Source organism: Sapajus apella, unplaced genomic scaffold, assembly GCF_009761245.1.
Source record: "Sapajus apella isolate SASKATOON/1434 unplaced genomic scaffold, GSC_monkey_1.0 scaffold42, whole genome shotgun sequence".
Classification (NCBI taxonomy): Eukaryota; Metazoa; Chordata; class Mammalia; order Primates; family Cebidae; genus Sapajus; species Sapajus apella.
The window spans coordinates 928,438-941,066 of NW_022436982.1; the positions used below are offsets into that span (position 1 = coordinate 928,438).

Sequence of the window (12,629 nt, forward strand, 5' to 3'; positions counted from 1 at the left end):
TTTTTGAGACAGAGTCTTGCTCTGTTGCCCAGGCTGGAGTGCAGTGGCACAATCTCAGGTCACTGCAGCCTCCACCTCCCAGGTTCAAGTGATTCTCCTGCCTCAGCCTCCTGAGTAGCCAAGATTACAGGCATATACCACCACACCCGGCTAGTTTTTATATTTTTAATAGAGATGGGGTTTCCCCATGTTGCCCAGGCTGATTTCAAACTCCTGACCTCAGCTGATCCGCCTACCTCGGCGTCCCAAAGTGTTGGGATTACAGGCGTGAGCCACGGCGTCTGGCCTGGGCCCGGTCAGCTTCTATCCCTACCAGTTCCAAACAGCTCCATGCTTGTGGTATCAGGTAGACACGAGAGCTCTTAACTCAAGGAATTTTCAGTTCAGCACTCAGTGATGTTCCTCCAAGTAATGATTCTCCTGAGTTTTACAAAATCTGACTCCTATTCAAAAGAGGGACCAGGAACAGGTGAAGACTTTGCTCACAACCTGTTATGATGGCACTTTAGGCAGCAGATGCTTGATACCTATGACTTCACATGGGCTTCTCCCTCTCTGGCCATAGGTGATGGAACCAGCCCTGGAAGGCAAAGGCAAAGAGGGGAAGAAGGCATCCTCTAGGAAGCGTACACTGGCTGAGCCTCCTGAGAAGGGCCTCCTGCAGCCAGTGAAGCTCAGCCGGGCAGAACTGTACAAGGAGCCTACCAATGAAGAGCTTAATCACCTTCGGGAGACTGAGATCTTGTTCCACTCCAGCTTGCTTCGTTTACAGGTACTGTTGAGTGTCTGGGGCGTGGATTAGAGGGGAGTACCTGGGACCCTGAGGCTTACGGACTACCTTCCACCCTCTCTTACAGGTAGAGGAGCTACTAAAGGAAGTAAGGCTGTCAGAAAAGAAGAAGGATCGGATTGATGCCTTCCTACGGGAGGTCAACCAGCGGGTCATGAGGGTGCCCTCAGTCCCTGAGACAGAGGTAAGCAGGTGGCGTGGAAAACTGGGAAGCCCATGAGGGCCCATCCTGCCAGGTTCCATTTCCTCTAGGATGCCCTGACTGCCTCAGTATATACTAAGTACTGTGAGGGTGACTCTAACAGGGGCCTTGCTGTTATTCTCTTTAAGGGTAGGGGTGCAGGGAGCTCATTCTTATGGCAAGGAAGCTTAGCTGGGAGCGTGGTCATCTGTGTATTCATTCAGCAAGTACTTACATGTCTTGTAGTGTTTGTGTTCTTAAGATATATCAGTAAACAAAATAGCCTATGCTCTAATGTTGAGGTTATAGATAATAGATAATAATCATGACAGGTAAACTATATGGCAGTGTTAGAATGTGGTAAACATTGGAAAAAGGAAAAACTAGGACAAGCAAGGTCAGGAGATTGGGCATGTTGGAGGATGGGAGTGGTTTATAAGTTTAGGTGTTCACAAAATAGGCCTTACTGAAGAGACTTTTGTGTAAAGACTTGAAGTAGGTGAGTCAGCTATATAGATATCTAAGGGAATAAGACCATTCCAGGAAGGGGGAAAGCCAGTACAAAGGCAGGAATGTTCCAGGTACATTCCTTGGAATGAATGAGAAAGATAGAAGGAGATGAGTTTAAAAAGGTGATGGGGAAAAGTAGCATATCATGCAGGGTATTGTGTCCCAAAATAAGGACTTTGCTCTGGGTGAGATGGGGAGCCACTACTGAGTTTTATTTTGCAGAGCAGTGGTGCCCTCTAACTTTTAAAAGTTCACTTTTCCTGGCCGGGCACAGTGGCTCATGCCTATAATCCCAGCACTTTGGGAGGCCGAGGCGGGCGGATCACAAGGTCAAGAGATCGAGACCATCCTGACCAACATGGTGAAACCCCGTCTCTACTAAAAATACAAAAATTAGCTGGGCGTGGTGGTGCACGCCTGTAGTCTCAGCTACTCGGGAGGCTGAGGCAGGAGAATTGCTTGAACCCAGGAGGTGGAGGTTGCAGTGAGCCAAGATTGCACCACTGCACTCCAGCCTGGCGCCTGGCAACAAAACGAGACTCTGTCTCAAAAAAAAAAAAAAGTTCACTTTTCCGGCCTTAAAATGTTTAGTTTTAGAAAAGTTTACTCTGGCTGTTGTGTCAAAAGTAGAATGGAGAGGGACAACGGTGAGAGTTAGGAACTAATATAGGCACTGAGAAACATTGGCTGAAACTAGGGAGGAAAGTAGAGAAGTGATCCGTTTCTTTTTTTTTTTGAGATGGAGTCTCGCTCTTGTTGCCCAGGCTGCAGTGCTCACCACAGCCTCCGCCTCCTGGGTTCAAGTGATTCTCCTGTGTCAGCCTTCCAAGTAGCTAGGATTACAGGCATGTGCCACCACACCTGGCTAATTTTGTATTTTTAGTAGAGATGGGGTTTCCCCGTGTTGGTCAGGCTGGTCTTACCTTAGGTGAGCCGCCTACCTGGGCCTCCAAAGTGAGCCACTGTCTTTTTTTTTTTTGAGATGGAGTCTTGCTCTGTAGCCCAGGCTGGAGTGCAGTGGCGTGATCTTGGCTCACTGCAACCTCTGCCTCCCGGATCCCGGTTCAAGCAATTCTCCTACCTCAGCCTTCCAAGCAGCTGGGATTACAGGCACGAGCCACCATGTCCAGCTAACTTTTGTATTTTTTAGTAGAGGCGGGGTTTCACCATGTTGGCCAGTCTGGCCTTGAACTCCTGATCTTGTGATCCACGCACCTCGGCCTCCCAAATGCTGGGATTACAGGCGTGAGCCACCGTGCCCTGCCTGATTTTTTTTTTTTTTCTTTTAAAAAAAATTTTTTTTTAAGAGAAATCCATTTCTAAATACATTTTGGTAGTAACATGGGTATTCTTAACAGAGATAAGGTGGTTTAAGTGTTTTTGGCTTAAGAAAGTTATATGGAGTTGTCTTAGCAGGGAAGACATATGGGAGTTTGGTTTCAAACGTACTGATGTGTTAAGATGTCTTCTAGACATAAACAGCACATGTGAGGAAGTCAGTTGAATCAATATGTATCCCCATCTCTGCCCCCACAGCTCACTGACCAGGCATGGCTCCCAGCTGGGGTTCGAGTACCCCTCCACCAAGTGCCCTATGCCGTGAAGGGCTGTTTCCGCTTCCTGCCCCCAGCCCAGGTTGTTGTTGTGGGCAGCTACCTTCTGGGCACCTGCATCAGGCCAGACGTCAACGTGGATGTGGCACTGACCATGCCCAGGGTAAGGTCCAGGGTTTAGAGGATAGGGGCCCACCACCTGACTATCTGCAAATCCCTGGATCCCTCTTTCTTATCTGCCACTTGCCAGGGGATTGAAGTCTGAATTCTAAATCAGAAGAGTGGGCCGTTGCAAGCATCCTGAGGGCGGCTTAGATTCCTTGGGCCAGTTGCTGTCCTTCTGGAGCTTTGCCCTCCTGATCTGAGATGTGGGCATGGTGTTGCTAACTGTGGCTCAGGCACTTCTGTCAGCAGAGGAGCCCAGCACTCTCACCTTGGCTTCATCTTGGCCTGCAGCTCCACAAGCACTTATGTGCCTGGCCTTCTCTTCTTCCCTGGCCCCTCCAGGAAATCCTACAGGACAAGGACGGGCTGAACCAGCGCTACTTCCGCAAGCGTGCCCTCTACCTGGCCCACTTGGCTTACCACCTGGCCCAGGACCCCCTCTTTGGCAGTGTTCGCTTCTCCTACACCAATGGCTGCCACCTGAAACCTTCACTGTTGCTGCGGCCACGTGGTGAGACACACTGGGCTGAGGGCACAGCATGGGGTGGTTAATCTGGAGGAGGAGGCACAGAGGCCTCAAGTACGGGGGGACAAGATGGGGAACACTTTGGCTCCAAGGGCTCCTGCAGAGTCTCAGGACCCCCATCTCTGCCAGGGAAGGATGAGCGCCTGGTCACTGTACGTCTGCATCCGTGCCCTCCACCTGACTTCTTCCGTCCGTGCCGCTTGCTGCCAACCAAGAACAATGTGCGCTCTGCCTGGTACCGAGCGCAGAGTCCTGCAGGGGATGGTGAGCAGGCTCTGGTGTTGAGGTGGAGCTGGAGGGTGGAGATGTGGGACTTTTCCTCTCATGGCTTCCCTTTTCCTCCCACAGGTAGCCCAGAGCCCCCTACCCCCCACTACAACACGTGGGTCCTGCAGGATACAGCTCTCGAGTCCCATTTGCAGCTCCTGTCAACCACGCTGGGTTCAGCTCAGGGCCTGAAGGACGGCGTGGCACTTCTGAAGGTCTGGCTGCGGCAGCGGGAGCTGGATAAGGTGAGTTGAGGGTGGCCCAGCCTTCCTGCCTGACTGCCTGTGTGATGGGCAGGTTCTGACCTCACGCCTCTCCCTCTATCTCTTTCAGGGCAAGGGTGGGCTTACTGGGTTCCTTGTCTCCATGCTGGTTGTCTTCCTTGTGTCTACACGCAAGATCCATACCACCATGAGTGGCTACCAGGTCCTGAGAAGTGTCTTGCAGTTTCTGGGTGAGGCAACTAGGTGGGGAAAGGCCTTGGGCCCCACTCCTCCCGGAATCCTCTCATCCCAGCAGGGGTCTTTTGGTTTCTTGCCATCAGACAGATGAGCAAACTGAATCACCTGAGGGAGGGTGTCATTAGGGCTGGGTCCCCAGAGGGGGATACCTTCTGATATACTTGTGGTTCACTTTAGCCACTACAGACCTGACAGTCAACGGGATCAGTTTATGTCTCAGCTCAGATCCCTCTTTGGTGAGTTTGGGAAGGGCCAGGTCTATGCCAGGAGGCCTGAAAGTAAGGTGCCAATGCTGACCTGCTTCTCTCTACACCTCCTAAGCCGGCCCTGGCTGACTTCCACCAGGCCTTCTCTGTTGTCTTCCTGGACTCCTCAGGCCGCCTCAACCTCTGTGCTGATGTCACTGCCTGTACTTACCACCAGGTACCCATAGGCCCCTAGTCCCCTGATGTCCCAGCCTAGACTCTGTCTCTTTTTCAAGTACCAGAACCCCAGAAACTCCTGTTCAAAGAGCTAGATTCAGGGCATGTCTCTGGTCTAAGCCCTTGGATCAATGAAGGGCACAAGGATGGTCCCTTTTTACTCTGTGGCTCCAGGTGCAGCACGAGGCACAGCTGTCTATGATGTTGCTGGACAGCAAAGCTGACGACGGGTTCCAGCTGCTGTTGATGACTCCCAAACCCATGATCCGGGCTTTTGACCACATCCTGCAGTGAGTTTAGGGGTGACAGGGTATGTTGGTGGGTCCTGTCTCTTTGGGGTGGGGCAAAGGTCTTCAGATAGGGACTCAGATCGTTGAGGGAGGAGATGGTACTAGGGACCGGCAACCTGATTCCCCCTCTTTGGCCCTCTGTACCCCTCCAGTCTTCGTCCACTGAGTCGCCTGCAGGCAGCATGCCACCGGCTGAAGCTCTGGCCAGAGCTGCAGGACAATGGTGGGGACTATGTCTCAGCTGCTTTGGATCCCCTGATCACCCTCCTAGAGCAGGGCCTGGGGACGCGGCTGCACCTGCTGGCTCACTCTCGGCCCCCAGTCCCAGAGGTGAGGTGGTGTAGGTTGGGGAGTTTTGGTCTGAGTGGGGCTGGATCCAGGGTCCCAAGAGACACAAAGGACATTCCTCTAGCTAGGTGTTTCTAGCTGGCCATAGGTTTCCAGGCCAGGCTGGAAGATTCAAGGACTGAGCTCAGCCTTTTGAAATCCTGCAGTGGGACATCAGCCAAGATCCACCAAAGCACAAAGACTCTGGGACCCTGACCCTGGGACTCCTCCTCCGGCCTGAGGGACTGACCAGCATCCTTGAGCTGGGTCCAGAGGCAGACCAGCCTGAGGTGAGGGATCCCAGCATGTACGCTGGAAGGAGCGGGGTGGCTTGTCCCCACGGGACCTGGACTGAAGCTTGTCGGGCAGGGTTCACAGAGCCCTTCCTTCCCCAGCACTGCTACCACCCTTGCCTCCTCAGGCTGCTGAATTCCGCCAGTTCTGGGGATCCCGCTCGGAGCTTCGGCGTTTCCAGGATGGAGCCATCCGGGAAGCTGTGGTCTGGGAGGCAGCCTCTATGTCCCAGAAGCGCCTTATTCCCCACCAGGTGGTCACTCACCTCCTGGCACTGTGAGTGTTGGTATCTGGATTCCAGGAGGCAGTGTGGGCTGGGGAGCTTTTTCTGGGGGCTGGCTCAGGCAGTTGAGCGAGAACATAGCCCCACATTTTCTCACTGTATCTGTGCCTCTTTTTCAGCCATGCTGACATCCCAGAAACCTGTGTTCACTATGTGGGGGGTCCCCTGGAGGCACTTATCCAAGGCCTGAAAGAGGTAAGGGTCTCAGGGTCAAAGCTAGTGATTGTAGAGTAATCTGTAGGGAGAGTCCTTTCTGCCTCAGCCAGCTTGCACTTCCTGGCATGTCCAGCAGGCGGCGGTGCTGGCTCTGCTGCAGCCTGAGCCGGGACAGAATCCAGGTGGTGCTGGTCTTGCGTAGGGTCCAGCCTCCTGACCTTCTTCTCCCTCTCAGACCTCCAGCACAGGCGAGGAGGCCCTGGCAGTGGCAGTACGTTGCTACGATGACCTCAGTCGCCTACTGTGGGGACTGGAGGGTCTCCCACTGACCGTGTCTGCTGTTCAGGGAGCTCATCCAGTGCTGCGCTACACAGAGGTGAGTTGCCACAGGGCAGGCGACCTTTCTGCTTGGTGGCCCCACCCCTGCTCTGGTCACCCAGTATTCCACTGTTCCAACTCCCGACTCTGAGCACTCCCTCCCAGTCCCAGGCCCCTTCCTCAGCCTGCTTTCTTCCACAGGTGTTCCCACCAACTCCAGTCCGACCAGCCTTCTCCTTCTATGAGCCTCTGCAAGAGCGGTCCTCACTGTTGCCCCGGCCCGATAAGCCCTGTCCAGCCTACGTGGAGCCCATGCCCGGTAAGAGGGTCCTTGGGAGGAAGTGGGAGGGATAGTTCCCACTCCAGGCCACAGTATGAAACCTCTTACTCCTCTTCTCCCTCAGTGGTTTGTCACCTGGAGGGCAGTGGCCAGTGGCCACAGGATGCTGAGGCCGTGCGGCGGGTGCGAGCTGCCTTCCAGCTGCGCCTGGCAGAGCTGCTGACGCAACAGCATGGTCTGCAGTGCCACGCCACTGCCATGCACACGGATGTCCTCAAGGTTAGGCTGGTGCAGGCAGCCAGGTTCCCAGGGAGGCGGGGCACCAGGGATGTCAGAGTGTGGAAGAAGACACCAAGCTCGGGGCACCAAGATGGGGAACAGGGCCATAGGCCTCAGAGTACCCCTGGGGTCCTGGGCTGACATAGCCTTCTCTTTCCGTACCTTCTTCCAAAGGATGGATTTGTGTTTCGGATTCGTGTGGCCTATCATCGGGAGCCCCAGATCCTGAGGGAGGTGCAGAGCCCAGAGGGGTTGAACTCGCTCAGAGACACACCTGCCTCCCTCTGCCTTGAGAGAGACACAAGGCAGTTGCCACTGCTCACCAGTGTCCTGCATGGGTAAGGCCACCTGCACAGGTTCTTGCTGTCTGGGGGCCCCTTCTTGCCCCCGTCCTCCTCGCCTAGCCACCTGTCGCTCTGGGGTCCAGATGGTATCATAGTTAGGGGTATGAGTTCTGGAGTCAGGCAGGTTCTGGAATCCTGGCTCTGCCGCTTACTGACTGTGACCCTATGGTCAGATTTTCCTCCCTGGTTCCTATATTTCTCATCTGTAAAATGGAGATAACACTAGGGTCAATTTGTTGTAGCCTTTGTTAAGAGAACATGAGATTACATGTATAACCTATTAGCACCAAGGCTGGGCCCTGGGTGCCTGAGTCTCGCTGACACTCCCTCTTCTCCCCAGCCTGCAGCAGCAGCACCCAGCCTTCTCTGGTGTGGCGCGGCTGGCCAAGCGATGGGTGCGTGCCCAGCTTCTTGGTGAGGGGTTCACTGACGAGAGCCTGGATCTGGTGGCTGCTGCCCTTTTCCTGCACCCTGAGCCCTTCACCCCTCCCAGGTGATTCCCTCCACTTTTTCCCTAGCCAGGAAGTTCCCTTGGGGCCAGCTATCATCTTTTGTTCTATACCTTAAGTCTACATGGGAATGGGTTGTAAAGCAAGTGACAGGAGGGGTTCTAAGATACCCTGCTCCCGGTATCCACACCAGGGGGTCTGAGCTCCATAGACTGAAGGAGGCCTGGGGATATATGGCTGGACCCTGGACTCTTTGCCTACTCCAGCCCTTTAGTTCCCCCCAGGTTGGCTTCCTTCGATTCCTTTTCCTGGTATCAACGTTTGATTGGAAGAACAACCCCCTTATTGTCAATCTCAACAATGAGCTCACTGGTAAGTGGTAGAACTGGGGTCAGACTACTGGAAGAACTGCCCTTTATGGATTTCAGGCAAGGGTTTTCCCTGGCAGTGTTAGGTTTTCTCTGTGCCTCCCCAGCCTTGAATGTCTCAGCCTGACCATTGAGACATGGTTTGCTCTCAGTTGTCAGAGACAGAATGACAGGGTGGTAAGCAAGCTCCCGGCGGGGAGGGGGATGCTGTGGAAGGAAGAGGAGAATAGAAGGAGGATCCTGTATACCAGGTGAGAAGTATTAGGGCAAGGAGCCAGGAAGTATAGCATACTCAGACCTCTTGGCGGGGTGGGAATGGTGATTTCTGGTTGTAACATGAGGCACTCCTGGTCTCCGCAGAGAGCAGGGTGTCAGGTTCCTAATTCCCCAGGTGTGTGGAAGCCCAGGGTGGGAGGGGGCCGGGGGCAAGACTCAGCTTGTGCAGGCCTGGAAACCACACTAGGGGTGCCAAGCAGTGGAAAATTCTGTCCCTGGGCTGAGGTTGGGAGATTAATGCCCCACCCAGTTGAGGCAAATGTGATGTCCCTTTGGTCACCTTTGCCACTTGTTGGTAGGGGGTGTTGAAAAATACCTGTGATGAGCAGCTGTTGGGCGCACTGTAGCAGTACCTGGGGAGTAGACGGTGTCTTCAGGGGAGGGCCAGGCTGACCCAGACCCATTCTTGTCTCTAGTGGAGGAGCAGGTGGAGATCCGAAGTGGCTTCCTGGCGGCTCGGGCACAACTCCCCGTCATGGTCATTGTTACCCCCCAAGACCGCAAAAACTCTGTGTGGACACAGGATGGACCCTCGGCCCAGGTTCAGCCCCATAGCTGCCCCCTGATGTGTGGTTTTCTTCCCAAGGAAAAAGGCCCAGCCTGAGCTGGGAGAGACCCACTGTCAGTTCCAGTCTGTTTCTGTACCCCGCAGATCCTGCAGCAGCTTGTGGTCCTGGCAGCGGAAGCCCTGCCTGTGTTAGAGAAGCAGCTCATGGATCCCCGGGGGCCTGGGGACATCAGGGTAAACTTCTGACCAGCAGTGACTCCAGGGCCTTTGGGGTTTCTGTCTTTTGGAAGCCCAGAGTTTGGGGATCTCACAGGAGGTCGGGTCCCCTTGTTTAATGAGACTGAACAGAGGAGGTGTTGAAGCTGCCGTGGTGCCTGGGGTGGCAGAGCCTGGGGAAGCTGGGCTCCATCTGGGCCTCCTGTTTCTAGCCTGCGCTCCTCCTGCTGGGCTGCGCACCAGCTGCTTCCTCTGTGGGTCTTGGTGTTTCTGTCTTCACATGGGCAGGTGGGCCCATAGCAGGCAGTCAGATGAAAGGGAAGGAGGAAACCAAGGTGGGCTTGGTCCAGTTCCCCATCAAGGGGATCCTGCTGATCCCTCCTTCTCCATTTCCTTAGACGGTGTTTCGGCCACCCTTGGACATTTATGATGTGCTGATTTGCCTGTCTCCCCGCCACATCCCGCGGCACCGCCAGGCCGTGGACTCACCAGCCGCCTCCTTCTGCCGGGGCCTGCGCAGAGAGCCAGGGCCCTCATCCCTGATGCCCGTGCTGGGCTACGATCCTCCTCAGCTCTATCTGATGCAGCTCAGGGTTGGTCCTAAACAGCTGAATGACACTGGGGAGGGTACTTCAGGTGAAGCCGAGGCTGTGGAGGAGTTCTTAAGTGCCCGCCTGTAATCTTCGCTATTCTATCCCTTTCTAGGAGGCCTTTGGGGATCTGGCCCTTTTCTTCTATGACCAGCATGGTGGAGAGGTGATTGGTGTCCTCTGGAAACCCACCAGCTTCCAGCCCCAGCCCTTCAAGGTGCGCTGGCTGGTGACAGCCATGTTACTGAGTGTGTGCACATGGCTTCCTGTGGGCATGCATGTCTGTGTGTAGTGTATAGTCTGCCCTATGGGCAACCCCGTGTCAGGTGTGGAGTGCATGGGCTTGTGTGGCTATCTCCACCACCCGCTCTGTCCCAGCCTGGTGTCTCTGGGTGTGCCACTGACACTCAACCCTCATCTCTTTCTGATTTCCCCAGGCCTCTGGCACAAAGGGGCGCATGGTGATGTTTCAAGGTGGAGAGCCGGTAATGGTGCCCAATGTAGAAGCAATCCTGGAGGACTTTGCTGTGCTGGGTGAAGGCCTGGTGCAGACTGTGGAGGCCCGAAGTGAGAGGTGGACTGTGTGATCCCAGCCCTGGAGCAAGCTGGAGATGGCCAGCAGGACCTTGGACCTCTAGAGCAAGATGTCAGTGGGCCAACCTCCACTCCTCCTGGACACGAATCCTTCATGGAGGGCCTGCTGGCTGAACACGCTGAATCATCTGCAGCAAAGCCCAGCCCCAATTTTTTCTATGATGCTTGAGCATTGGGGCAGGGGCATGGTGGCCCGTGTCGTCTCTTGGGCCCAACCATCCTAGAAGAGGAGTGGGAACCGGCTCAGAGAAAGAACTGAACCCAGGAGATTCATCCAGGTGGATGAATCTATTAGCCCTGGGCCTAGACCTGCCCCCAGTTTCCCACTCCTTTCTTAGTCTTCTAGAAACAGAGAAGGGGGCGTGTGCCTGGAAGAGTCTCTGTCTTTTTCCTACTGCCAGGACCTGTGCCTGGACTTCAGTCTGCCCTTCACTGCGATGTTAGGCCTTTAGATGGGACCCAGAGAAAATGTGTCCCTTCCACCGACACTGAGCAGTGGAAAGGGGCTATATGTGTATGAATAGACTGCAGTGAAGGAGCACAATGCCCTCCTGTGTTGGTGCCACTTCCCAGGGTGGAGACAGTGGAAACGAACTGAGGACAGGAAGGGCTGGGTAGGTGAAGGGATCGGGGGACTGGCAGTCCCCCAGTCTTAGAGAGGTGCAAAAAGCACTGGGTTGCATCTGCCCTGGCTGTTTGCCCTTTCATGTCACAAACTGCCACTACTATGCACCAGCAGTGGAGTTGCAGAGATGAAGGAGACTAAGTCTTCCTCCCCAGGAGCTCCCAGGGCCTGAGGAGGAAAATGCTCCCTCCTTTCAGTCTTGTCTGCACCCCCTTTCTGGCAGCCTCTCTGCTTCCCCTAATTCCGGCTGTTTTCCAGACTCAGCTCAAATAGTTAGTGCCCCTCCTTAAGCCCATCCCTCGCCCCGAGCCTGAGGTGATCATTCCCTCCTCTGAACTATTAGAGCAGTTACTGTGTGTGTGTTCAGTTCGCTTGGCAGGCACACACAGTGGCATAAATTAAATTGTTTCGAACCCTGATTTAAATTGCAGCTGGGTGTGGTGGCTCATGCTTGTAATCTCAACACTTAGGGAGACAGGAGGCTCCCTTGAACCCAGGAGTTCTAGACCAGTCTGGGCAACATAGCGAGATCCTATCTTTTTTAAATAAAAAGTTAAATTGCTTAATTTCCCCCATGTTCCTGGCCTGTCTCCTCCCTTTACGTAGTTTTGACCTGGTTTCCTGTATGTAAACTCCTTGAGGGCAGGGAACATGTTTGAACATAGATTTCTTCATGTCCTTCCTAGCACTTATTACAGTGCTTTGCTCAGGCCATCCGGCACAGGCAGGTGGAGGGCAGGGAAGCCCACTCTGGAAGATTGCAAAGTAAAGGGAATCTATTTTACTGCCTGGAACAAGTGGGTGGTGATGGTGAAAGAGAAAGCCTAAGAGACAATAGAGCTGACGTTTATTGAGTGCCTAACAGGGGGCCAGGCGGGGTTAGGTGGTGGTATCCGTATCTTATGTGTGGAAATTTGGTCATACGGTCTCACAAGCCCTATGGAGTAGGTGCTTTTATTTACCTTTATTTTCTGAGTGAGGGAACAGGCTCAGTGCAGGGGCCTGTCATGGAGGAACTTTGATGCCTGGCTAGCAAGCTCTGTCCTCAAGATGAGAAGCTGCATGTGGGAACTCTGGCCTCCAGTTCTGGCTTAACTGTTGGTCTTTGTGAATCTCTGCTTGCCCCTAGCCACTGCCATGGAGCAGCTCAGACCAGGGTTGAAATTAGAATAGGGAGGGAATAAATTGGCTGGTTGTGTGAGCTGGAGTCTACACCTCTCCCTCTGCTATTCATTCGTAAGCTTCAAGCATCACCATGCCAGGCTTTATTTTCAGGGAGTGAAATGTAATCCCATCCTTAAGCCTTATGGTTTGTGGTCATCCTTGGCTCTTGCTCCTTGGTCCCTTGGACTATTTGTCCATAGTCCCTCCATGGGCTCCTGGGAAGGCCAGGGGTTGCTGGCCTGTTGCAGTCTCAAGTCAGTCGCCTATAGCTTCAGGCCCCTCACAAACTCAGCTCTGGATTATCTCCATGGGGGAGGCGGTGAACTCTGCCCCCAGGCAGGACTATAGCAGGTGTCTTTAAGAGGTGCAGTTACCAGTCCCAGTGGGAACCAA

General features: G+C 54.1%; 1 protein-coding gene and 1 long non-coding RNA gene across 2 annotated transcripts in view; both read left to right on the top strand.

Moving 5' to 3' along the window:
- LOC116565997 overlaps window positions 1-12,273 on the top strand; it is a 17,166-nt gene extending 4,893 nt beyond the window's left edge. Inside the window, exon 2 of the long non-coding RNA XR_004275691.1 lies at window positions 12,021-12,273. This is a non-coding gene — a long non-coding RNA (uncharacterized LOC116565997). The remainder of the gene's footprint in view (window positions 1-12,020) is intronic.
- Window positions 1-12,273, top strand: part of NOL6 (nucleolar protein 6) — a 13,389-nt gene extending 1,116 nt beyond the window's left edge. Inside the window, exons 2-26 of the mRNA XM_032299952.1 lie at window positions 566-772; window positions 858-974; window positions 3,018-3,197; window positions 3,542-3,710; window positions 3,855-3,989; window positions 4,074-4,237; window positions 4,326-4,446; window positions 4,631-4,689; window positions 4,775-4,876; window positions 5,050-5,165; window positions 5,318-5,495; window positions 5,660-5,782; window positions 5,914-6,062; window positions 6,189-6,264; window positions 6,461-6,601; window positions 6,745-6,862; window positions 6,948-7,102; window positions 7,277-7,440; window positions 7,787-7,939; window positions 8,170-8,267; window positions 8,956-9,080; window positions 9,192-9,281; window positions 9,662-9,856; window positions 9,969-10,070; window positions 10,291-12,273. Coding sequence (XP_032155843.1) covers window positions 566-772; window positions 858-974; window positions 3,018-3,197; window positions 3,542-3,710; window positions 3,855-3,989; window positions 4,074-4,237; window positions 4,326-4,446; window positions 4,631-4,689; window positions 4,775-4,876; window positions 5,050-5,165; window positions 5,318-5,495; window positions 5,660-5,782; window positions 5,914-6,062; window positions 6,189-6,264; window positions 6,461-6,601; window positions 6,745-6,862; window positions 6,948-7,102; window positions 7,277-7,440; window positions 7,787-7,939; window positions 8,170-8,267; window positions 8,956-9,080; window positions 9,192-9,281; window positions 9,662-9,856; window positions 9,969-10,070; window positions 10,291-10,440 — 3,387 coding nt within the window. The 3' untranslated portion in view covers window positions 10,441-12,273. The remainder of the gene's footprint in view (window positions 1-565; window positions 773-857; window positions 975-3,017; window positions 3,198-3,541; window positions 3,711-3,854; window positions 3,990-4,073; window positions 4,238-4,325; window positions 4,447-4,630; window positions 4,690-4,774; window positions 4,877-5,049; window positions 5,166-5,317; window positions 5,496-5,659; window positions 5,783-5,913; window positions 6,063-6,188; window positions 6,265-6,460; window positions 6,602-6,744; window positions 6,863-6,947; window positions 7,103-7,276; window positions 7,441-7,786; window positions 7,940-8,169; window positions 8,268-8,955; window positions 9,081-9,191; window positions 9,282-9,661; window positions 9,857-9,968; window positions 10,071-10,290) is intronic.
- Window positions 12,274-12,629: the final 356 nt, after the last annotated feature.